Source organism: Netta rufina (assembly GCF_964035555.1).
Source record: "Netta rufina genome assembly, chromosome: 14".
Taxonomy (NCBI): Eukaryota; Metazoa; Chordata; class Aves; order Anseriformes; family Anatidae; genus Netta; species Netta rufina.
The window spans coordinates 8851536-8876496 of record NC_140137.1 but is presented as its reverse complement, the minus strand read 5'-3'; the positions used below and the strand labels follow the sequence as shown (position 1 = coordinate 8876496).

At 40.0% G+C, this 24961-nt stretch overlaps 1 protein-coding gene across 4 annotated transcripts in view; it reads left to right on the top strand.

Moving 5' to 3' along the window:
• Positions 1–24529, top strand: part of LOC311214632 (protocadherin alpha-C2-like) — a gene marked incomplete at its 5' end in the record, with an annotated part of 121491 nt that extends 96962 nt beyond the window's left edge. For all 4 annotated transcript variants that reach the window (XM_084295317.1, XM_084295315.1, XM_084295316.1 and 1 more), the window contains one exon: positions 22537–24529. In XM_084295317.1, the coding sequence (XP_084151443.1) occupies positions 22537–22847 (311 nt within the window). In that variant the 3' untranslated portion in view covers positions 22848–24529. The remainder of the gene's footprint in view (positions 1–22536) is intronic.
• Between the last annotated feature and the right edge of the window lie 432 nt (positions 24530–24961).

Here is a 24961-nt window from a genome sequence, read left to right as displayed (position 1 = left end):
TGGCTCTGGTGGTGTTTAAGTAGTCATAATTAATGACTACAGTAACTAAATACTTTGCCTTCAGTGTTCACCACACCATTTCTGTTTCCCCTTGTCATCTCATACAGTGTAAGTGGATGGACTGTAACCATAGGCACTGTCCTTTCCAAATGCCTAAAATCAAATGTATTCAGTCTCATATGGAGGATAAGCCAAACAAAAAAAAATATCCTGCAGCGGTGTCATGCATAGGCCATCAGTGGAAATAGGGTAAGAGGAGGAGTGTGCTAGCACCACCATACTCAATAGGTTTCCAAGGTATTTATTCTCTCCAGTTACTGTGTGTAATCTCATCTCCATATGTCAAAAATTACCTGTTCTTGCTACAAATTTACGCCAGATAGGTAGCAGTCTCCCATGTATAGCTGGAAATGGAGGAATTATAATAATGAATAACATTAGTCTCAGATTATCTGCCTCAGTTATTCCAAGACTTTGCTGCAGTTGTAAGAAAAAAGCACCATGAACAAAATCACCTTTTGCTTTATTTTCTGCTTTAATTTAGTGTATTTTCTGTGGGGCAAGCAAGGTTAGAGAATTCCATGAAGAATGATGTGGTCCACTTCTGATCCCTGTCTTACTCTTATTTTCAGCAGTTAAGTCTGGAGACAGAACAAAATACATTTCTGTTTGTCCAACCTGTAAATCCATATATCCGTCTCAGTGTACAGACTTTTCAGACTGCAGCTTGATCTGTCTAGGAGAACTGTTAATAGGAAAGAGGACTACTCACCTCTGGGCTGACAGACAAAATAATTTGATGAGCCTAATCCAGTTCTTTGCTGGTGATTTACCCCATCAGAGGGAACAACATCACAGATGAACCTAATTGGCAGCCCTAGCAGGGAGGCTAGTGGGTCAGGCAGGGCAAATCCATGCAGATCAGTTTCTGATCTTGTCTGAAGCCATTTGTGAGACAGCGTGATGTGAAGCTCGGAACATTTCTGTCAACTTTGTAACTGTTCTCAGTGTAAAATATCTATCCAATAGCATATCAATGCTATGACTGCATATTTCTGGATGCATTTTTGTGAATTTTCCAAATTATATAACAAATACTATTTTAAAAGCTTAATTTTCATCAAGGTTCACAATTAACCTCCTTTTTCTTGCTTGGTATTTCTCTCTGTGCCATTCCCTGATGTCAAGTTTTTGTAACAGACGTTGCAGAAACTGTATCTGGGGCCTTCATATCTGTGATGTGAGGTCAGTTCTGACTGGAGATCTTTAATAACTTCACTCTAATACTCAGATTTTCCTTCCATTTGTTCATTTCCCCTGGTTAATATGAAATGAACACTAACTTAAGAACTCTTCACAGTTCCTTCATGTAGATGAAAAATCATCAGACGATAGGATGCAGGTAAAAGTGAAATGCAGGTGTTTCTTTTCTGCCTGGGGCATGGTTTGCTTTCACTAATCTTCCAGGAGGGCCTTCAGGCACATTCCACTTTAATATTAAAGACGAGAGAAGGAGGTAGTAAAGAATCTAGAGCATCTATTTGAGAAGAGCAGCAACAACCCTATGTTAACTAGAGTTAAAATCGCTGCCAAATTGGCTTACAGAGTTGCTAGGAAACCAAACTAAAACCCTGTGCTTTGTGAAACACAGAGATATCTTGAGCATGACAGATTTTTGCTGCTATTCTTGTTATTTTTGTGGTAGGTGCTGCAGTATAGGGGAAGGAGGAGAGAAGCTACACAACGGAGCATTTGGAGGGAGGACAGGGAATCTGATCTGTTCCCATGTCTGTAGTACAACCTGCGTTACAGGCTTACTGCAAGTAATTTGTTATAATAGTCAGTTTTCAACCCTGGGACAATAGAATACTTCCCTGTTCTTACCCAGCTTGTATCCCATGAGGCATGGAGGCAACCAGCACGGAAGCAGGAAGGCTTAGAGCAGTGAAGAGCTCACCTGCATTTCAGGAAGGCAGTGTGAACCAAATAGATGGGCTTTGTGTACTCCCATATCAACTTACACCAGTCTGAGTCTGGGATTTTGAGTACTGCTTTTTCTTTTAGTTCTTGACATATATTCTAGTCTTCTCCCAGATCAGCATCATTTCTCTGACAGTAGAACTGGCTGGTTCAGGGAGTTGTTCTGCCTGAAAGGATTTGCGTAGGCTTGAGTTTCAATTCAAGCCTACGCAACTGGGAACTAATACTGGCTGCTGGGAACTAATACTGGCACAATGAGAGGGGTAGGGATACTGCAGACTAGCCTTGATTCAGCTGGGTGGAACTGCATCTTCAGAACAAAGGCCTATTATACTTGTAGAGGAAGAACCTTGTGAAAACATGACAGGAAGAGGAAACTGATCTTGTAGAGAAAAGAGAAGATGAAGACTTTAATTTATCTGAGTATGAAGAACACAAAAAATGAAGGAGATAACTATGTACAAAATGAAGCTTTGATAATGAGTTTGAAAAGTATAGTAACCTCCTGACAGAGTTAATTCTGCTAAAATAAGTTATTTTTTGAAATACATTTATGAACTAGAATATTGAATAGATATCTGCATGAAGATCAAAGAACTCCAGCAGTGGAGACTATGGTCTCTGAAATTAGAGGGGAGATACAGGTGGATTACATCTACCCTGTACTTGAATGTACATGTATTGCCCCTGCATATTCCAGTAAACTTGGAAAAATACTGAACACTTCTCCCTATTGTGCTCCGTTGTTTGCTTCTGCATAGCCTAAAGTATGGATTAGCATTGCAGCAGTCAGCACATCTGGCTTTCTTGTTCAGCTTTGGGGCTACTCAAAAAAAAACCAAAAAAAAACAACACCCAACCACAAGACAAAAATGACAATCCAAAGCCAGATAAAAACAGAAGAAAAGAGCAGATAAAATATTAGAGAAATGCAGGTAGACAATGAAGACCAAATTCTTGAAAAATTAAAAAAAATATAATCAGCAGAGTTCCTGCCTGCACCCCCTCTATTTACTGTGCTATTAATCCTTTCAGCTACACATTTTCTGATGATTTCTCAGTATAGAGAAGATGCTTGTATATTAGTCCCTCACATCTGGTGAATTCTCCATCTACATGTCCACAAAATTTCTTCTGTAATCCTGCTATTTACTTGAAAAAGTGGACAGAAGATCTGCATGGAGAGCACAGGACATATTTAGATTTTGTTCTCTCTGAACCAAAGATTTTGCTGCTTGTTCTCACCAAGCTGTAGTGGCCTTGTTGCCCTCAGGGATTCCTTTCCAAGCATAGGGAATTTCAGTCCCAGCAGACAGATGACTGGCTCTTTATGGCTAGGTGTCTTAGCCTTGCCTTGGCATGCCCTTCTTGACTGTATCTGTGAACCACTGAACTCATCTAACACACAGTGTACCGCTACATCCTGTGCTCTAAGAGTAGTCCTAGACTAGGACTTATATGAGACCAGGACTTATGTGAAATCTCATTGTTTTCTGTTTGCACTGAAATGTACAGGTTATCCTGCCTCAAGTTCTCTTCCAAATCCTCAGAATGAGTGAAAACCTTAGGTGTATGTTCAGCCTGTGCTTTCTGTGGAAAGCAAAGGAATTGAGCTCACTGCTCAAGTGACTGTTCCCTCCTTATGTGGGTTGACCAATCATCTTCTTACCTGTTCCTGCTTGTGTTAACTAAAGCCCTGAGGCTGTGGTGAGGCAATTTAAATGCTGTTTGGAGAGTCCTAGTTACCCGTATTTTTTCTAACTCATCTATGGAGTGTGGGTTGCCCAGTATTGTCTTCCCTTAGAGATACAATCTGCCTAGATGTCCAAACTATTATTATTTTTTTCCAACATTTCAGCAGTCTTTGATACTACTGCCTGACATTTGGGTAATATTCTGATGGATTCTGGCAAAAGTGGAAAAGACTGCATTGGACTCGTCTTACAGTTCCATTTAAGGTACAGGATGGGGATCAAAGAAATGAGTAATTAAATCTATGCATTGCCTTTTGGGCTCAATGGCAATAGCCTTTCCTTTGAGCTGGGCAGAACATTTTAATTGAGAAGTTGCTTCAAAGCTAGTTATTACTAGTCCCATATACAGAGATAAATAGTTAAACATCCAAATATCGCTTGATTAAAAAAAGCAAAGCAAAACAAAAAACTCCTTGAACTCTTTGTTTAAATATTATTTTGTTTTTATTTCTTTTCCTTTGATTTTTAAAATTCTTTTCTTTTTTTTTTTTTTTGACTCACCTTGTATGTTGGGTTAAAGGTCAGCTCAGATGCCAAGACTGTTAGTCTTGAAACTGGTGAAGACTTATTTATTGAAACTGGTGAGGAGGTATTCCAAGCAGAAAGAGCTTGCTTTCTGCTCTGCCAGATACTGAGTTTGTGGCCTTTGAGGCTCTGCATAAAGTACTTCTACTTTGACAGGGAAACTGAGGAGACAAGAAAGGCTTGTTTGTGTTCTAAATGGCCTTTATTCACTCTGAAAAGTGGCAAGTGTTGTATTTTTTATTTTTTTTTTTACATACTGAACATGTGGTCTGAGGCTGTGTAATTTTTATGGTGAAAATGTATAACACAGGAAAGTTACACAAAATAGGAGCAATATTTTAGTATTTCTGAAAAGTGACCAATGGTTGCACATGTTGGTGAGGTCTCCTGTTTACTTGCAGAGGACAAGTGCTGGCAGGAATTTGTCCCTCCTGTGCAGACCTACCCAGGCAGGTCATCTTTGACCTGGAAGAATCAAGTCTAGCAAGCCACTAGCTGCTTCATATTTATGTGTTACTTATTTCTCTTCTGAGGTTGTTGTAAGGAAAAAAATCTCTGTTATTTGCAGTGTGGAAGTTAGTCCCACACAACTCTTCACACAGACCCATCATTTCAAGTCACATAGGCTGGGTGGTATAAGTTGCAGTGGAGTCTGGAGATGATAGCTCCCAAATTATAGTAATTACTGATGTTTTTGAGATGCAGAGAGCACATCCTAGCAAATGTTCAACTGGGATTTCAGAATAACTCGGGTACACCTTTATGCTAAGATAATAGTTCGTTATGTACAAATGGAGCTTCCAGATGAGAATGTCACTGCCTAATCGGGAGAAACATATTCAGGTCAAGTGCCAGATACAGTTATGCAGCATAACAGAGTTGCTCCACACAGCCTTTAGGGAAGGAGCATAATACTGGAATGCTGAAAAAGAATCCAGAAACCAGTGCACAGATTTGAAGGAAGCCATCATAAGGTGTTTTTCTGCCTTGCAGACCGTGATTATTGATTACTCGGCTCTGTGATTCAGAGACATGAGCTCTTCATCGACAGGAATTAAATTTCTATAAGCAGTTTATTTCTCTTCAGCAGTTGCTCTACATGGCACGTTCTGTTTGCCACAGATGCCTGGGTACAGGAAAGCACCTGTTATTAAATGCATGATGTAGTAGAGGATACAATAAACAGACCATGAAATTGCATTGGGTCAGTCCTATGCTGACAATCCCAAACACTCAAAACATAAACCTCAAATAAAAATTGTATTAAAAAACATGATATTTTTTTTGTAACACAAAGAATAAGTTTATTTTATTTGCTTTCTGTTGCATGAACAGGCAAAGCTAACCTTTTCATTGTGAAACCTGAGGTTCTCATATAATTGTAGAACTACTGATGTTTACATAGTGACAAATATTGTGAGAATAAGCAGGATAAACAGGCATGACAAGATTACATGGTGCAAAGACTGGAGACACACAAACCCCACACAGGCAGAAGAAGCTGTATGAGAAAGCTCAGGCTGCAGTTTATATTCTTACATTATTGAATTGCGATTACAACAGTCACAAGGGGACAAGCTTGACTCTATTCAGTGTGTGCAGATGACGGCAGTGCCACTTGCTTATAGTTTTTGTTAAGTAATGCAACTTCTGTGCTTTGCCCAGAGCAAAAAACCTGCAGGGAGACTAGTGATCGCTGCAGATGAGGTGAAAGGAAGTGTGATTCAGTTCAGCTTCTGCAAACAGACACTAAAACAAAGCTGGTTCTAAGGAGGAAGAAGTGGGAAGGATGTCTGGGAGGTGTATGAACGGATTCCGGAGTTATTATGGTTGGGGAAAATAGTTTTTATTGCCTTAAGAAAACTCTGCGGGTTTGGGTGCAGGAGCAGACATAGTTGTCCAAATAGGTGAATTTGAGTCCCTGTATGGATTGGGATCAGTGAGTTTATCTCAGCTTCCTCAGTATGGGAAAAATCATCCCAACTGGTACCATTTGGTATATGCTGGTGAGTGACTGAGGCCCTGTGAAAAGCAGCTGAGCAATTCACAGTTTCTTTTCAGTATTTATAATCAGTTATTTTGTTGTCAATTTGTTTGTCCCCCTTCTCACTTTTTCTTTCTTTTTTTTTTTTTTTTTTTTTTAATAATTTGTATCTGCATCTCTAAAAATATTTATGTGTTAAAGGAAAAGCTTTCCCCAAAAGTAAACCCATGATAATTCTTTTCTGCTATTTGTTCCAGACAGGGCCATATGAGTCACATCAGTATTTGCTACTGAACCTAAATGTTTGTCCTCTCTCCATATATTGTCCCCTTCTGAAGACTGACACATCAGCTGTTAATAACAGGCAGATTTGCTCATCCACAGAGAGATACAAATTTTTTTGCCTGTTCACTGAGTTGTTTCACTAAAGATACAAATTAGATAATTGCTGATGCAAAAACTGTCAATAGCTGCTTGCCTAAGATCTGAATGCAGGATTATGCTGCTTTTACAGGAAGAGGTATTAAAATTTAGTGCTAGTTTCAGTAAATATGCATACATGTTTATGAATATAAAATATGAAAGTAATAAACGTGTGCCTCTCTGATGAGTAGAATGAACTGTATCACACACAGCATTTTTAAGCATCTCTTTGCTGTCATTTCTCCTTCGTACATGATAGATGTGCTTTTACTGCACTTCCTCCAGTCTATAAACCACTGCAGAAATTTCAGCCACTGAGCAGCTACATGTACGCTTGAATAAAGTATTTGCTTTTCCATGTGTCAGCAAGAAGAGATATAAATAGAGCTTCTTCCTCCTTGTTGTCATATTCTGTGTTTCTGCTGTCTACCCCAAGCCATTTCTTCTTCAAGTCTGGTGTGAAGGGACTACATTTCACTTAAGTTCAGTGCTGCAGTCATGGATCATAGGACAATATGAAGAAATGTGAAGACTGCAGGCATTTACACCTAGTGCTTAGTGAGACAAAGCATATTAAGATTAACGAAAAACTTCTTTTGCTGCTGCCCAGGCACAATAGCCTTTTGCTGCAGAAGTTGCTTTTTTAAAAACAACAACAACAACAACAGCAACAACAATAACAACAAAACTTTCCTGTGAGGGAATATATTGATAGAACTGACAAAAATCCCATTTTATAGAACTGCAAGGTTCCCCTGCTGGTCTCACATCTTTGCAATAAAGAATTGCTGCTGCTGCCAGTTTGTACACCAAATGTAGTCAACTGATGTAGAGGTCTGTTTGGTGAGCTGGTTTACTTGGCACCTGAAATCCCTGAGTGGGAGAACAGTTTTCCCTGGTATGGCAGGAACATGCATTATGTGATCTGATGCATGAGCTTCATCGTGCATCAAACCCCATGGACTTGAGTGGTCTGTATGGATTACAACATGTTGGGACACAATCCCCACCAAGCTACTATTCCAGATACAGACCTCATAATGCAATGAGCCCACATTCTGCCATGACCTGACCTGGTAGTGGTGAGACTGAGGAAAGATGCTGGGAAGGTCGAATTTGGCATGGGATGTTCTTTGCGTTGGGAGAGGGCTTGGTCCAGTCTGGGAAGTGCAAGGACTAGTACAGGAGGCCCTGGTTGCAGATGGTTCTCATAAAATTACAAATAGTGGTCTCACCTCATTTTTCCAATGAGAAATCAGTCTTTGAAGTGTTCCTGAGCTGTAAGCATCTGATTTGGCCTGGAGTTCCTGAAAGAACCATTCTCTCTGTATTTTGTATGTTCACCTTTGTCCAAAACTACTGTGGGTAGTAGCAAGCCACAATTTAGGCAGAGAATATATCAGTGCATGTACCATCATCACTAGTTTCTTTTCTGTAGAAGAGCCTTGCAGAGCCCTCAGTCTGCTAGTCAGAGACCAGTTGCATATTCACATGTGTGTATATACACACAGTTACAATGGGAAAACAAAAGTTTAAAGGTTAATTCAGTGTTAAAGTGTTTCTATATGTAGATCCTAACAGATGGTAATTTAAAATTCCTTTTCATGTGAAGGATTCAATAATATCACCTTTTAGCCTCCACAACTGCTAAGAGCTGTTAAATGTCTCTATTCTTTGACTGCTTGTCCTAGTTACCCAGACATGTGACACATTTCCTGGAATGAAAGTAACCATGCTATCAATCAAAATACAGTCTGTGTTTAATTTTCTCCCTGCCTTCTGATTTAAAAGAATCACAGCTATAAGAAACATGAATATTCTCAAATTTAATCAGGACAAGATTATTATTTTTTTCAAATTCAGCCTCCTTTAGGAAATAATGTAGAAATAAAGTTCATTTTTCTTACTTTGCTCTCAGACAGCCATTACATTTAATGAATTCATTTCCCAGAGTTGATCATGTGCATTTCAAGCCAGTTCTTCCATTTTTACTGTTTCCTTCAGAAAAGTGAAATGGCAGGCATATTATACAAAAAAAAAAAAAAACCTCTGATATGTTACTAAAACTGTTTGAGCAGTGCCTTTCTTGAAAGAGAGTTAATTAACAAATGTGCAATTCATTAGCATCATTTTCAATGAGAAGAAAAGCCTGATCCATTTCTCCAGTTGTTCCACTGAAGGAACAATTCTTGGCTTAAACCATGATTGGGGCTATAAAATCAAAAACTAAACTAATAAAATACAAGGTAGGTCATTTATTAACTGGGATTGTGAGGACTATTCTGAAAAAAAGTTACAGGAATCAAACATTAACGGAGATGATTCTACTGACTCTACCCACTTTTATATACAGATTATTATTTACAGTATAAGTGTTAAGCCTCCGACACTTTATGTGACCATCTGATGAGCATTTGAGGAAGTGTAGTCCTAGAGACAGTGATGGAAGGGATCAGCAAGTTTTCTTAAAATGACTATTGCGATGTGCTGCCCTCCACTCCAATTCAAGTAACTGCCAACTTTGATCTCGCATTTACTTAGATAATTATATCTTAATATTCCATGCACGTAATTGTGCATTATTCCCCCCACAAGTAATCACTATTAAATATATTTTGGCCTTTACAGAACATCACCTATCAGTTTGTGATTTCATTGTATGTGATCACGTAGAATAAAGCATTGAACAAATTAGGAGGTTCATAGTTGCATTCAAACTGGCTGTCAACAGTCAGGCAGAGCAGAACTTCATGCAGATCTATTAAATTCAGAAGGATTATACAGATGCACATCTGTTGATGTGTTTATCATATGGTTCATCATATAGTTAAAGCAGGTACTTTCCTCTCAGTTAAGAGAGGACACCTTTGGCTGCAGGGAAGTGCAAACAAGTAGAAGGCTTGTAGCCACAACATGGTAGGTCCAGACTCCCAGCTCCCAGGGCAGTCAGTCTAGTTCATCTCATCAGTACGAAAATAATCTCCTCTAAAGGTTTAAAGCCCCAGAAGACCATAAATGATGATAATATCTGGATTTATTTACAGCCCAAGAAAAAGTACTTAAACTATAAGCTTTGCTTCTACTTGAAAGAGCCAAGCAGTAGGAGAATGAATGTAGGGAGCCTACACAAGGTCACTTCCATCTCTTGGAGAATGAATGATTCTGAAAAATAGAGAAATTTTGTAGCGTGCTTATCCAGGAGGCTTATCATATTGTATTAGCAGTTATCCATCACATTTAATTAAGATTCCTTTCTTGCTGGCATGAAATATTGTTAGCTCCATTCATCTCATATCAGTAAAACAGAATAAGCTATTTATGTGAGATACATACTGGGGAAAGGAATGAGTGCTGTGGCTGGCAGAGTCTGTTTTGAGGCCTGTAACATCTTCAGCTTCACAGGGAGAATGGAAGGTAACACCCCCCTCTTAGAGCAGGTTGCTGACCAACTGTTTAGTTAACTGCCTTTTGGAGGAGGACATAGTTTATAGAGATTCAGTGATAAACTAGTCAGAGTAGCTCAGCTAAATGTTTTTGTAGGTCTAAATAGATTTTATGCACCTGTATAGTTTAATCTGCTTTTGAAATGAAGAAATTCCTTGAGGATAACAAAACCAAACCAAACTAAACAGTAATAGTACCCTTTCTTTCCTTTAATGTCCAGCTAGAGAAATGGCCAGTTTCAAATGTAATCCACAAAATAGTAGTAAAATTATCTTTATTTGTGATGAGATCCATAGGGAGCCAGGGAACAGGTTCCAACTCTGATGTTCAGAGTCACCTCCAGCCTTTTAGAGACAAGACATTGCACTGTCCACTCTCTGAAGCTTTCCGTGGTTTCTGGAAGGAAGTTCCAAGCAGAGAGCTTCACACAGCAGTCATCTAGCTGGGGAATTACAATGCTTTGGGTTAGTGGGATGGGAACCAAGAGGAATGGTTGAGGTCTGTATCACAGAATGGCCGAGGTTTGAAGGAACCACTGAAGATCATCTGGTCCAAACCCCTTCCCAAGCAGGATCACCTAGAGCACATTGTGCAGGATGGCATCCAGGCGGGTTTTCAATATCTCCAGAGCAGGAGACTCCACAACCTCTCTGGGCAGCCTGTGCCAGTGCTCTGTCACCCTCGCAGTAAGGAAATACCCTCTAATATTCAGCTGGAACTTCCTGTGCTTCATAGAATCATAGAATATCCCGAGTTGGAAGGGACCCACAAGGATAATGGAGTCCAACAAAGTTTGTGTCCATTGCTTCTCATCCTGTCACTGGGCACAACTGAAAAGAGACTGGCTCCATCGTCTTGACATCCTCCCCTCAGATATTTATATACATTGATGAGCAGTCTTCTCAATCTTCTGTTTCCCAGCCTAAACAGGCCCAGTTCTCCCAGGCTGTCCTCATACAACAGGTGCTCCAGTCCTCTGATCATCTTTGCAGCCCTCCTCTGGGCTCACTCCAGTAGTTCCATGTTCTTCTTGTGTTGGGGAGCCCAGAACTGGGCACAATACTCAAAAACTCAAAGTGTGGCCTCACCAGGGCTTGAGAGAGGGGGAGGATCACCTCTCTTGACCTGTTGGCAACACTCTTCCAAATGTACCCCAGGATCCCGTTGGCCTTCTTGGCCACAAGGGCACATTGCTGTCTCATGGTTAGTCTGCTGTCCACCAGAACTCCCTGTTCCCTCTCTCCAGAGGTGCTCTCCATCAGGTCAGCCCCCAGCCTGTACTGGTACTTGGGGTTATTCCTCCCTAAGTGCAGGACCTTACACTTGCCTTTGTTGAACTTCATGAGGTTCCTCTCAGCCCAAGCCTCCAGCCTGTTGAGGTCCCTCTGAATGGCAGCACATCCCCCTGGGTTATCAGCCATTCCTCCCAGCTTTGTGTCATCAACAAACTTGCTGAGGGTACACTTCATTCCATTGTCCAGGTCATTGATGAATAAGTTGAAGAACACTGGACCTGGTACTGACCCCTGGGGGACACTGACCTCTAACTAGACTCTGCACTGCTAAGCACAACCCTCTGAGCTCTGGCATCCATCCAGTTACGAATCCACTTCACTGCCCACTCACCTAGGCCACACTTCCTGAGCTTGTCTATGAGAATATTATGGGAGACAGTGTCAAAAGTCTTGCTGAAGTCAAGGTAGACCACATCCACTGCTGTCTCCTCATCTACCCAGCTAGTCATCTCATCGTAGAAGGCTATCTGTAGGCTAAATGTAGGTGATATGAAAAAGAAAGAAGTTATATTTTAAGACCACCTCTTAGGTGTCCATTACTATGCTATCCTTTGTAAGTGCTGAAGCTCACACATTCATTCATGTTTAAAATAGATGCCTCTGAAAGTACTGAAATAAATGTGTCCCTTTTTCTCTCACTACCACTCCAATCATCCAATTACTTGACTAAAATTAGGTTCTGATTCAAAAGACTAAAACTGATGCTGCAGGTTTCCATAGTTACTGCCTTTTTATAAATTGTGTTCAATTATAAAGTGGGATTTCTCTTTTACCTCCTAGCACTGGGCTTTGGCAGCTGTGCTGGGCTCTTTCTTCCTTCTGCACCAACAGGGATATGGACTGATAAAGTCAGTTTATCTGCAGGTTTTCACAGCTGTAAAGACTGGTATGTGGTCAACAGTTCTGTGGAAGGGAACCAAATTCAGCTGAATTTGCTTTCATTTGTGTTCATTTTGTAAGGTGGACACAATTCAAAACAAGCTATTCCTGACAAGGATATCCAATGCCAAGAGAACATCTAATCCTGCCTTCAGATAACCTGAAGATCCCTGACCTGAAATTTTCCTTCTTTGGGGAAGCAATCACAGCCAGCCACAGAGGTAAAGGCTAAGGCAGAACATGGCTGTGGTGGCTGTAGTTCCATACTCTGTAACAGTCACCATCCCTGGAGGTCTTTAAAAGATGTTTAGATGTAGAGCTTAGTGATATGGTTTAGTGGAGGACTGGTTATTGTTAGGTCAGAGGTTGGACTAGGTGATCTTGGAGGTCTCTTCCAACCTAGACGATTCTGTGATTCTGTGATCACCCCATAGAAGCAGAGTAGTGGCCTCCAGTGGCAGGAGGTGACCATATGACCATTGTATCTGTGTTCTAGGCAGCAAACAGAAGTGGTGGTTGTCTGCAGATCTCAGTTACACGCTGCAGTACCAGCCAGCAAATGTGTCCTCCTTTTCACCTTCACAGCAGGATTTTGGATGCTCTGTGGACCTGTTGTATACAGAATAGGCAGTGCAAAGATCTGTTCCTGTTGTTTGGAGCTTTGTCTTCTGAAATGTCTTTTGTTCTCTTTGCAATATTTCAATTTTCTAAACAGAGCCAACACCCCCCCCCCCCCACTGCACCAGTCATCTGAAAACAGTCAGGATGCCACCTCTATCCCGGTCATATCCAGAGTGAGGTTTGAGCCACAATTCAGACATCACAGTTTTTACAGATTTGTCTTTAAGTCCAAATTTTTGGGATGTGTCACCTAGCAGTCCTAAAGTCAGCCATCAGCAGAGGCCTGGGCAGCTGTTTGCTGCTCTAATATGTTCAGTTCAGTGCATTTGAGGAGGCTACATAACATCAGGTTTGACAAGAAGGTGACAAAAAGCCATGAATCCCCATAGACAGCGGATTTTGTGCGGAGTTCCACATTTTTGTAGGCCATCTGGAACTCTATCCATAGGACTCACAATTTTTTCCTCTTTGTGTTCACCTAAGGTGACTCTTTCTGTAGTGGAAGCTCAGTCCTCCTTTACTGAACTCCACCTATACAATTTTCTGGTTCTCCATTGATCTATAATGTGGAATGGAAGGTGGAAGGTCTTACATGTATATCTTCCTGTAGTAACACAGAACAAAGCTGAGCTTGCCTTGGTGCCTTTCCTGCCTCCACCTGTATGAATTACTTCCTGTCTGAGTTTCTCTTAGAGCAGAGAGAGTCGTGCTGGACTCATTTGCAATACACTATGCAGGCCCATTGTGTCAATTCAATAAGCACGTGGTCACAGCAGGAAATGAAAAATACTTCAAAAGAAATTAGAGCTGATATGGGTAAATAGGAGTCTATACACAAAATTTAAGCTTTCCATTGCATTTCCTTTTCCAGATTTCTGGGTTGTTTTGTTTCAGATCCATGAACTGGTTTTATATTTGCATGTAGTGAAGGATGTATTTGCCCTTAATAGCTGCTAGGAAGCTGGTTTACTATCAGACCAATTACCAGAATTATAAACAATTCACAAGGTAAACTGTAACAGCTCTTAAGTATGATTGTGATCACACTGGAATCACTGCTGTATATAAGTGATAAACAACTGTGTGATCAAAATGCAGACACTAATATTGGTTTTACTCTTCAAGCTGAAGTCTGTATCACTTTCTTCTCAACAAGCATGTTAGAATACAATACTGGCTTTTCAACACAACAAATGTAGCAAAATAACTTCTTACCTGGAAGAGAGTGGCAACTTCAGATATTTTGGATTTTAAATTGTTGAGCCCATGATACTGAGAGCTCCACTGAGGTATCTGGGAAACGCTTTTGCAGAGGGGGATACAAGGAGCAGCCCCCGGCACCCTCTGGCTTCCCCTGGCAGGGCTCCAGGGGCAGTGGCTGGAGGAATAGGAGGGAGGGAGCTGGGGGAGTTGAGGGGGCAGAGAGGCGAAATAGGGGAAAGGGGCTGGGCTGGCCCTGGCTGCTGCCCCCACCACCTCAGCGCTCCCTTCCCAGGTATGCAGGGGCATGGCAGCCCCCCAGCACTGAGTGCGTTGTTCCTGCAGTACTCTCTCCCCTTTTACCTTAACGCATTAAAACAACGACAGGATGGCTGGTGCTCTGTCTGCCCATGTATATTTACAGTGCATTTATAAGATGAAAAGAAACTTTTTTTATTATATTTTTTTTGGTCTGTTTTAAACTAAGAACTTTTAAAATTTCAGAAAGCTAGCTGTGTCCTGGGCTGTATCAGAAAAAGTGTAGCTAGCAGGCTGAGGGAGGCGATTCTCCTCATCTACTGCACTTCCGTGAGACCCCACCTGGTGCGCTGCATTCAGCTCTGGGGCCCCCAGCACAAGGACATGGACCATGGACCTATCAGAGTGTGTCCAGCGGAGGGCCGTGAAGATGATCAGAGGGCCAGAGCACCTCTTCTATGAAAAAAGGTTGAGAATAGAGAAGGCTAAATAATCCCAGCTTTCTCAGAAGGCTCTGGGAAGACCTTATAGTGGCCTTCCAACATTTAAAGGGGGCCAACAGGAAAGCTGGGGAGGGACTCTTTATCATGGATTTTAGTGACAGGACAAGGAGTAGCAATTTTAATCTAAAAGGGGATAGATTTAGATTGGATTAGGAAGAAATTCTTCACTATGAAAGCACTGGAACAGGTTGCTAAGAGAAGCTGTGGATGCCCCATCCCTGGAAGTGCTCAAGGCCAGGCTGGATGGGGCTTTGGGCAGCCTGGGCTGATGGGAGGTGTTCCTACCCATTGCAGGTGGGACAGAACGAGGTGATCTTTAAGCCTTTCTAACCCAATCCATTCTATGGTTTTGTGAAAAATGATCACTATTGGGCACAGATGTGTTGAAATGCTCAAATAAAAATCCATCTACTGTAGATTGCAGGCACTGTCTTACCCTAAAAATCTTTGCAATGCATCATAAATATTCATATGCTGTAACTCCCAGAGTCCAGCATCTGATTAGACTGGCAGAATGACATGGAGAAGCCTGGGCTTGTGTACATGCTGACGCAGTGATGCAGCAGACAAGTGTAGTCCTCATTTTGGTGAGGAAAGCCTTAAAATGGGTCCTGAGCAAGGACAGCTAGCTGCTTTCTCAAACAGTTTCTATCCGTGGAAGCAAGACAGCACAGTTACAGCAGTAGAAGGATATTACCTAAGAAGGCTGATGTTTTCATAGGAGGAAAAGTCTTTTTTTTTGTGATAAGAGAGTGAGAGGAGCTTGAGGCTGCTCTGTGTGTTGTGCTCTTGGCACAGGCTGTGTAGTCAGCAGATCAGTATTTGCTTTCACATATCTCGTAATATGCAGGCAGAGCTAATTGGTATCTGAGACAATTGTTTTAACACAAAGTGATGTAAGATTACTTTCTTATAATGAGACAGGTAATTTTACTTAAAATAAGTGTCACCATGGACAGTAACATGAGACTGAGCTGGAAGTCATCCCATGCCTACCCCCTGCTTTGCAGCTGGATGTTGGAGCAGTGGGGGGTTATGGATCTCCCACAGCATATGTGCTATAATTACCCTGTTTAATGTTACTGACTTTAAAGTCAAGCAGTGGACTAAAACTACAGTCCCCTCAGTGGGGAAAAGATTACCTTTTGTTCATTCCTCCCGTCTATGAGTCATTAGTGCAGAACAGGTCAAACAGATGGGAGGGCAGAAAGTAAGAATTATTTATTTGCTTTTCCTTTAAGATTCCAAATTAGCATTGTCTTTAGAGATGGACAGGATTGTTTGTTGAACCGATAGTTAAAACAGTTCAAACTTTGTTCTGGCTGAATCATTTCCACTCCTTTTAGTTCAATATATAATTTTATCATGCTGCTGATGGATTTTTGCTTGCTTTATGTTGTTATTGTTTGTTTGTTTGTTTGTTTGTTTAAAAAAAAAAGATTAAATGGGCTTTTTAATCCCAAAAAGGCTTAGGGATGATCACTGAAGTCAAAATGTCTGCAGAGATTCTCCAAATGACACGGGGAGGGTTTTTCAGTGCACACTGTTTGCATTTGATGTGCTGCTTCAGAATCAGTGCAGAATGTCAGGCTCTTTATAACAATGAATATTCATTAAGCCTGCCAGAGGCAGAAAATGCAGCCAGTACAGCATCAGCAGAGGAGGCAGGGAAGGGAGAAATCAGGTTAATGACTAGCTTTCTCTGCAGTTTGCTTCCTGCTTATTGCCTGATCTCAATTTTAAATAAATTCATTTAATTAATGCGTGTTGCTACTTTGACCTGGGGACAGAAGGGTCTGTGATTAATGATGGACTATTCCTCTTTTCCTAGTCTCGCAGCAGCTTTAGTTGACATGTTCTGGTAGCTAGGAAAGAAAAAAAAATCTAAAAGGTTTCCTTTGAATTTAATAATAATTGATGGTTTAATTGAAAGCTTTTGTCTAATGATTTTCTATGTCCATGAGCCACCAAAATTTTTAAGACAGAGACAAAGCAGTGAACACAAAGCAAGCTGCTGTCTTGGCCGAGGATGTCACACAGTCAAAAATGTCTCTGCAGAGAGACAGAGCTGCACAAAATTCTTTTCGTTCCTTCCCCTTGAGCAGGGCACATCTGTTCTAACACAAGCTGGCCTTCTGACAATGGTTCTTTAAGAAAGAAGCAGAGGCATAGGAGGTAGAGACGATGTACATGACACTCAGGATATATGGCCAGCTCACATTATGGGAGTGAACACCACCTGTTTCTAATAAACACCAGATTGTAGCTGTGGGGCTATGCAAGGACAGGAAGAAAACACATGCACTCCCCACAAAGGAGAGAAAAAAGTTAGTGAGATAGAAACTGCAGTTTTTGTCTAGGCTTGATGGGCTATTGATTTGTGAGCTAAGAGATGCCATGTCCTGTGAACGGGCGTTTTACCCCTACATTTAGAAGACATCTCAATTTCAGGCTGTTTGTACCCATCACTCAGCATTTCAACATTGTTCCACTTACATATGAGCTTGAGTGGTTTTACAAGCTGGTATATGCCAACCCTTCAATTGAGTGAATTCACAAATGCTGCCTTTGGAAAGACAGCACTGTAAATCTCAGTGACAGACCTTTACTTTGGAATTTTGCAGCAGAGTGTCACTTAAGAACTAAGCTGTACCTGTGCCATTGCAGTCATAACTAAAACAGTCTTCTAAGAGGTGGAAATGGTACCACCATCACAACATGGCAGATCTTTCTCTGGTATTTCTAAACAGAGGATGCCTATGCCTGAGAGCATGAGAATCCTATGGATGGATTAGGGCTGAGAAAGTGGTCTTATCTTGCAGATAGTTGTGCAGGATTTTTTTTGTGGCTGTCACTGTTAAAGAGATTAGTTTCAAACTTTTTTTTTTTTTTTTTAACACTCTGGCATTGTCATTAGTACAACATGCCCTGAGCCATGCTTAGCTTGCTTCCAAGCATGGAATTAATCTCATTTTGCATTAGCTACCCAGAACACAACTGTCTAGTTTATACTGGCTGTCCAGTCTTTATCTGTAGTTAAGGAAGCAAAGGTATGACAACTCCAGCAGAAAGAAGAAAGGAGCAAAGAAAATTCAATGCAGCTACAAATAGGTGTTTAAGATGAGTTGAACTGCCTTCTGAGTATGTCTGTCTCTCTTTATAGTGAAAAGTATATTAGCCAGTTTAGACTGGATCCCTACTGTTTTGGTGGCAAAAGTTAGGAAGTAGATCACATCTAAGAAAAAAAAGAAAAAAGAAAAAAAGAAGAAGAAGAAAAAAAGATGCCTACAGTGTCCATGGGCTCACTTTTGGAGACCCCATGCTTTGTAGTAGGTACATGGGCTCCCTGCCCAGGGCACTGGGAGAATTAGGTACCTCTGACAAACCTGCCTGCTGAGACCAGGACTGCCTGGAGCACACAAGATGCTCCGTGCTCAGTGGGTTGACATATCTCACCTGCAGCCTGTTTCCTTTCTGGGACCATAAAGCCTATACCACCTGCATGATGCTTTCTATCAGTGTGTAGGAAATCAGGTGGTTTCAGAGCAAATAGGACTTGAACACCTGTTTATTGACTGTGATTGTATGTTTTTCAAGCCCTGTGAGAGGTGGAGGGCTACCGTATATGACCTGTAATTGACTCTGGAAAAGAAAAAACTAGCTAGACACCATATTCTAATGGTTCAAGCTTTCAGCTGTGTGATTTTAGGATTTGGGTTTTTCTTTTTCTTTTTCTTTTTCTTTTTCTTTTTCTTTTTCTTTTTCTTTTTCTTTTTCTTTTTCTTTTTCTTTTTCTTTTTCTTTTTCTTTTTCTTTTTCTTTTGCATCCAGGTCTGTCTGTGCATTTCAGGTAACAGTTACTGGACAGAAAAAGAAGTATTTTGAAAGACAACCTAAAAATCCTTTCCCCACAACTGAATTCATGGACTACAATGAGATTCATATTCCTCAATCTCAGAAGTTGTAGATTCCATTTAAAGTCCACTGAGACATTTTTATTTCGATAGTATGAAAAAATGGAAGGGGTGAAAAGTTCATTTTCCATTTTAGTGTGCATACACACAGGCAAGGAAGCATCAGGAGGTGCAGGTGCAGCCTAGATTTTGAGTTCTGCTACATGCACTCATTTTAAAAATTAATCATTTGGTTATTCAACATGAAGACTGTGGTATTCCTTGAGAAAAAGGCAAAGAGGTGAAGGGGAAAGTCTCCAAAGTAATCCTTTGATTTATGCCAAGAAATGGCCAGTCTTTGCACTTTTATGTAAGCCATGTGGTAAAATAAAACAACCACCTATGTAGCTGTCAGAAGAAATTTAATGTTTTAAATTCAGTGGCTGGGGAATAAGCTTTATTTAGATATTCCTCTAAATTTAGTAACTTTAAAGCATTTAATAAGATCCAGAAAACATGCAAGAGAAGCACAATTAATCTAGTTAAATGCAAAGTAGCATCCAAGTGGAAAGTTTTTTGTTGTTAAATTCCTGCTGATAGGAAACAGAAGAGATGCTTAAGGGAGCTTGGGAAACTAGGTAGTACATGACATTTATTCTTGATCTGAAATACCTAAACATACAGCACTCTTAGGACAGCTGAACTGTGACCTTCCAGCCTGTCAATCCAGATAAAAGCACATGTTGCCAGGTAAATCGAGCAGAAGTGAAATTTCCTGAGGAGGCTGTTGAAGCCCCATTGCTAGGAAATGATGGCTATTAACTCATTACGTTCTGTCTCATTCTTTTTGTATGTGAGCGCTCCACACTGCTGTAAGGATAATTGGTTTCCTTTGGCTTAGTGAGTATTAAGGAGTATTAATATGCTTACTTTGTATGGCAACAAACATTCAAGGGCTGGGGAGAAAAAAACACACAGAAATGCAGGCAAGCCCTTAGTCTTCAGGTGAACAGAATCCTGATTGTAGGGTTGATATCATGGGTTTGTTGTGGTTGTATGCATTGTACCAGATGGATTTGTGATAAATGTTTCTGACTTCATCTGGTGAGTGGATTTGTCTGGGCAGAACCAGATTAAAGGGTCAATATCCTGTTCTGAATTAGATTTCAGTAATGCAGGAGTGTACGTGCAGCCCGTTAGCCTGGCAAGGATTTTCATTCAAGGAAAAAAAAAAAGGTAATGCACTGTGAGGATATCCTCTATTCTTAAATGCTTTTTGCAGGTTACCATAATTGTGTAGTAAAATGGGTAATATTAAGTAAATATTGCATAATATTAAGCCACTATCATTGCTTCATGTTGTATATCCAACTGAATATGGTCACATAAAAATAACACTGGCACACGTTAAAACAAAAAATGTTTTTTGGCTGTGCAGTGGTGGCAATGAGGTACATTGAGTGCTGTTGTAACGCTAAAACTTAAAAACAGTTTTTAGGCTACTCACTGTTCCAGGGCTTCTACTGGCCACAGCAAGGATGGTTCAAAAATGGTTTGAAGTCACCTTCAGTGTTTTGTTTGTTTGTTTTGTTTGATTGTGGCTTTGTTTTGTTCTGTTCTGTTTTTCCAGACAGGAACAGAAAAAGAGAATTGGGTCTAGGCCAATGTTGTTTGAAATGAATGCTGGATGGGCTTTTTGGGAAGGAAGAAGTGATTATTTGTCAAATAGGCCTTAATCTATTGTGTGTGATGTGAAAACTCACGTTTTTTATATTGCTGAAGAGACAAATGAATAATAATTTGGAAATAGACCAAGACACACGATGTTCACCTTTGTAATTTATGGTCTCAAAGAAACAAAAGCAATCTGAAAGGTACTTGACCAAAATACTCTATTAAGCAGAAATGAAAGCTGTTTCATATTAATGTGTTTAGTAAGTAAGGACTTGTTAGGACATTTCCATTATCAAAAAGAAACATAAAAAAAAACAACCCTGAAGCTGAAAGTTAAGGTCGTAGGAAATTTTCAGAAAAGCTACAATTGATAAAATAGAGGAAATTTCACATTAATAATAACTTCAAAAAAGATATTTTACACTAGGGATATTAGGTTAAGGTCACTAAAATACTTCTGCATTCCTGGAGAAATGCAGAAATACTTCTGCATTTCCTTTATTTGACATAAAGTCAAATCCTCATCATCAAATGCAGTCTTAGAGAAAAAAGAATTGTAGAAGCTCCTGTAAATCTTGATTAAACATCAGATTGCAAAAACAATCATATCACCTCTGTTAAAAAGATTGCCTATGACAAACCTATTACACAGACAGTCTCAGAGAGAGTGCTGATGTATCAAGTATACAAATTCCTTTGGCTCTGTAACATGGACATACTGCATAAGTATGAAATAAATGATAAGAATCATGCTTTTCAGAACTGTATTTCTCTGCTAGGCAGGAGAAAAAGATTGTCAAGCAGTAAAATGTGTCTTTTAGCTTTTGAATCAAGAGTCTTATGTCTACACACAACATACACTTTATTTCATGACATAGAAAATTCTATGAATACCATTACAGAAGATGAAGGGTCTTGAAAGAATCAGAAATACAGGAGATACTGCTCATTTCATGAAGTGGTTGCTAAAGGAAGTGCAACATTGTTCATTGCTATTACAGGGGTGCAGAACGGTCAGCAGCTGAGGTTTACTGAATAGCATCCTCTGGTCTCGCAAAACACTGGAGATCTCCACCTAGATTTTCTGATTTGTTTCCTCTTCCCCCATCTCTCACTAGTGTGAGACCTAGGATTTCTCTGTTTCTTCTTCTTTCCGTGTCCAGCCTTCTCTTCTAAGGGATATGCAGTCTTCCTGTGACAGTTTCCCAACCCTTCCTTGCAGCAATGCTGATCCCACTCCCTTCTTACCCACTCGATATCTTCACCTGTTCAGCTGGACAGCTCTGATGCAGAGCACAATATCGAGACTTAACCAGATCCATGGGATTGGCATTGTTTGTGTGGTATTGCAAGAATTTATGTATGGCTAGTAGTGTTACAAATGGACAGGTCAATGCTGCACTTTTAGGATGTAGATAAGAACATTTTCATCAGATTGGAGGGCTTTAGGATCAATGCACAAGCATTGAGCTTTCACCTGGTCAGAATCCTTGTTACTTAAGTACTTAAAATAATATATTAAAGTGAATATTTTGGTACAATTCAAATTTTGGAGTTATGTAAATTACAAATAATTTTCAGAGTTTAAGAAGAAAGAAAGCAAGCAGGTTTTAAGACTATTGAAGAGCCTGATTTGTGTTGCATCTCTTTGTGCTATATACTCAATATATATCTTTGCCAGAGAAACACACATAAAAATGTCTATCTCACTGGGTCAATCATGGCAAAATCATGGAGGCAAAATTAAAAATTTGCTTCATAGTGCAAGCCTAAAGCTGGGGATAGAACTTCACTTTATCTTTGCCTGTATGAAATAGTGATCTCTTATTTCAAGCACTTCAAATTCAAAAAAAACACTGAGAACAGTTGTACTTCAAGGCACAACATGGGATCCAGAGCAATATGTGGGGAGAATCTGCACATGCTAGCACTGAGCAGCCTGGACATGAACCAGCCAGTAACACCCAGATGAGCAGCCAGGCCACCAAGAGTCAGCATAGACCCAGGCTAAAGCCATAGCTTTCAAACGTGAAGCTGATACTCACTGAGTGCTTGTATGTACTGATGTTTTAAGCTTTTCTTGCTGTTTTTTGACTTTTTCAGAACCTGAGGCAGGAGAGGTGTCCCCCCCCGTGGGAGCTGGTGTGAACAGCAACAGCTGGACCTTTAAGTTTGGACCGGGCAATCCCAAACAAGGTGGTCCTGGTGAGTTGCCAGACAAATTCATTATCCCAGGATCTCCTGCAATCATCTCCATCCGGCAGGAGCCACCAAACAGCCAAATTGACAAAAGTGACTTCATAACCTTTGGCAAGAAGGAAGAGACCAAGAAAAAGAAGAAAAAGAAGAAGGGAAACAAGACTCAGGAGAAAAAAGAAAAGGGCAACAGCACTACTGAGAACAGTGATCAGTGAGGGGTTTATACTGAAAGAACCCACTTAGCCAGTTTTTGTAATAATGGCAGATTTCTCCTATGTAGCAACTCCCAATTTCTTCCTACTGTTAACAAATTTCCTGTATGTACAGACTTCAGAAAATCAGCAGGAAATTCAGAGTGTCTGTCTAAATTTCTTAACAGGTTTTGTCTTAAAAAGCTTTATTAAGTCTGGTGTTAACTCTTTTTCTCCACTCTGGCTTGTTTTCAGAATCTAAAAAGCAGACACAAGTTTCCTTTCTCCTACGCCGAAAAGGAGAATCTTCACAGTACAGCCAGTGAGAGGTTGGAATCTCTGCACTGTGGTTCCTGTGCTCCTGTCTTGATGACACTTACAGGACAGGTTTAAAAGTTTTAATATGGTGCACCCTATATCTGATTGGAAATCTTTGTGTGCAGATGTCAGCTAGGTGATATGAGACCAGGTTATAAGATGCAAGAAGAGCTGGTAAATATGCAACAAAGTAAACACCTAATGAACATACATGTTCAAAGATGTTCAGGCTGGGGAGGAAATGTCTGAAAGATGACCAGACTTTTCAAACCTTAGGAAATCACTGTGTGGGAATACTGAGCCCTGTACATGATGTATTTTACACACTCCTGAAAATAAAACTTCACATTTACAGCTCTTTAAGATGACATAAATTTTATGTCTCTACCAAGCAAGCCATTGGGAAAATCGTCCTTTAAAGCCCTACATTACCCTGGCAAGGCTAGCCCTGTGAGAATAAGAAGGGCTGGGCTGACATCCCAGGAATGTAACTGACTGTGATGCTCTGTGTCCCTGTTGCAACTCTAACATTATTTTGCACATAATGTCTCTGAAAAAGTCAGAGTTTTTCCACGACACTTATGCAAAAGAGAGGAAAAAATAAATGTTAACTATGCTATTTGTTATTTGAGATATTTATTTATAAAGAAATATAGCTGTAAATGTTAAAGAAATATGATGCCCTTTAACCCAAACAGAAGTCAGTCTAGAGCCATTATAAATTATGATTGCTGCTATTAAAGTGCTTTAGAAAAATTGCCTGAAACATCTGTATTATATCGGCCACTTGCCAATAACAGCTTTATTCTGTCGGGTCACTTGGGGGCTGCCTCTTGCATGTATTAATAAATACAATAATATTTTATTTTTTTTTTGCATTAATCTGCACTTTGAATACACCTTTGCAAAGAAACTGTCCTAATATGAAGGAGAAGAAAACTCCTCACACAAGTGGATTTATATAACCTGCTAGTTCTGTGCAGTACCTTGGTGTTACCTCCCACACAACCTTTTCTGATTTTAATTTTACTTTTTCTATGCGGTTATGAATTTCTGACCCTACTAACACTCTTATGTAAAATTCAAGTACTGTATGTATGCTGTATGCTCTTATAAGAATCCTGAAATATTTATTCTGTGCTTGTGTATGTGAATGTCAATGCAACTATTATTAGAGTGGACTTTAAGCTTTACCGTTGAATGTAAATTCATTATTTCTTTTTTTGTACACTTGTGAAAAAGTGAAGTAGTGTTAATTTTTTAAGCCACTGTTGATTATCAGCTTTTTTTGTGTGTGTGTGTGTGTATGAAACACAAGTAAAATATCTTTCTTAAATCAATCCATGCATGCATTTTGGGATTTATTGGTAATAACCTGTGAAGCTAAAGCTCTGTGAATTACAAAACCTAAGGATAGGATGGAGTTCTGAATGTGATTGAAGATGTTGATCTAAAACTAATACATGTATTTTTAAAAAGAATATAGCAGATGAGGGAATTCCAAAGAGTTTTCTACATCATTGTACATTCACAGAATAAAGCTCAAGTGTCGTATTAATTGGAGCCATGTGAAAACTACATAGCTCTAAAATTTCAAACAGTCCTTTTAATCTAGGATCAAAGAGAGTAACTGGATTCCTTGAGACATGTCCTGGATGTTTTAAGTTTCCAAACTGCTGACAGTTCAGAACAGGTCAATTCCTATTCATTTAAAAGTCTGCTGCAAGTCTTAAAACATCACGGATGGTAAAGCACTAATAAAATAATTAATACCTCAAAATGTGAACCAGCAATGGCCTCATGTGGTCTATCTAGTTTTC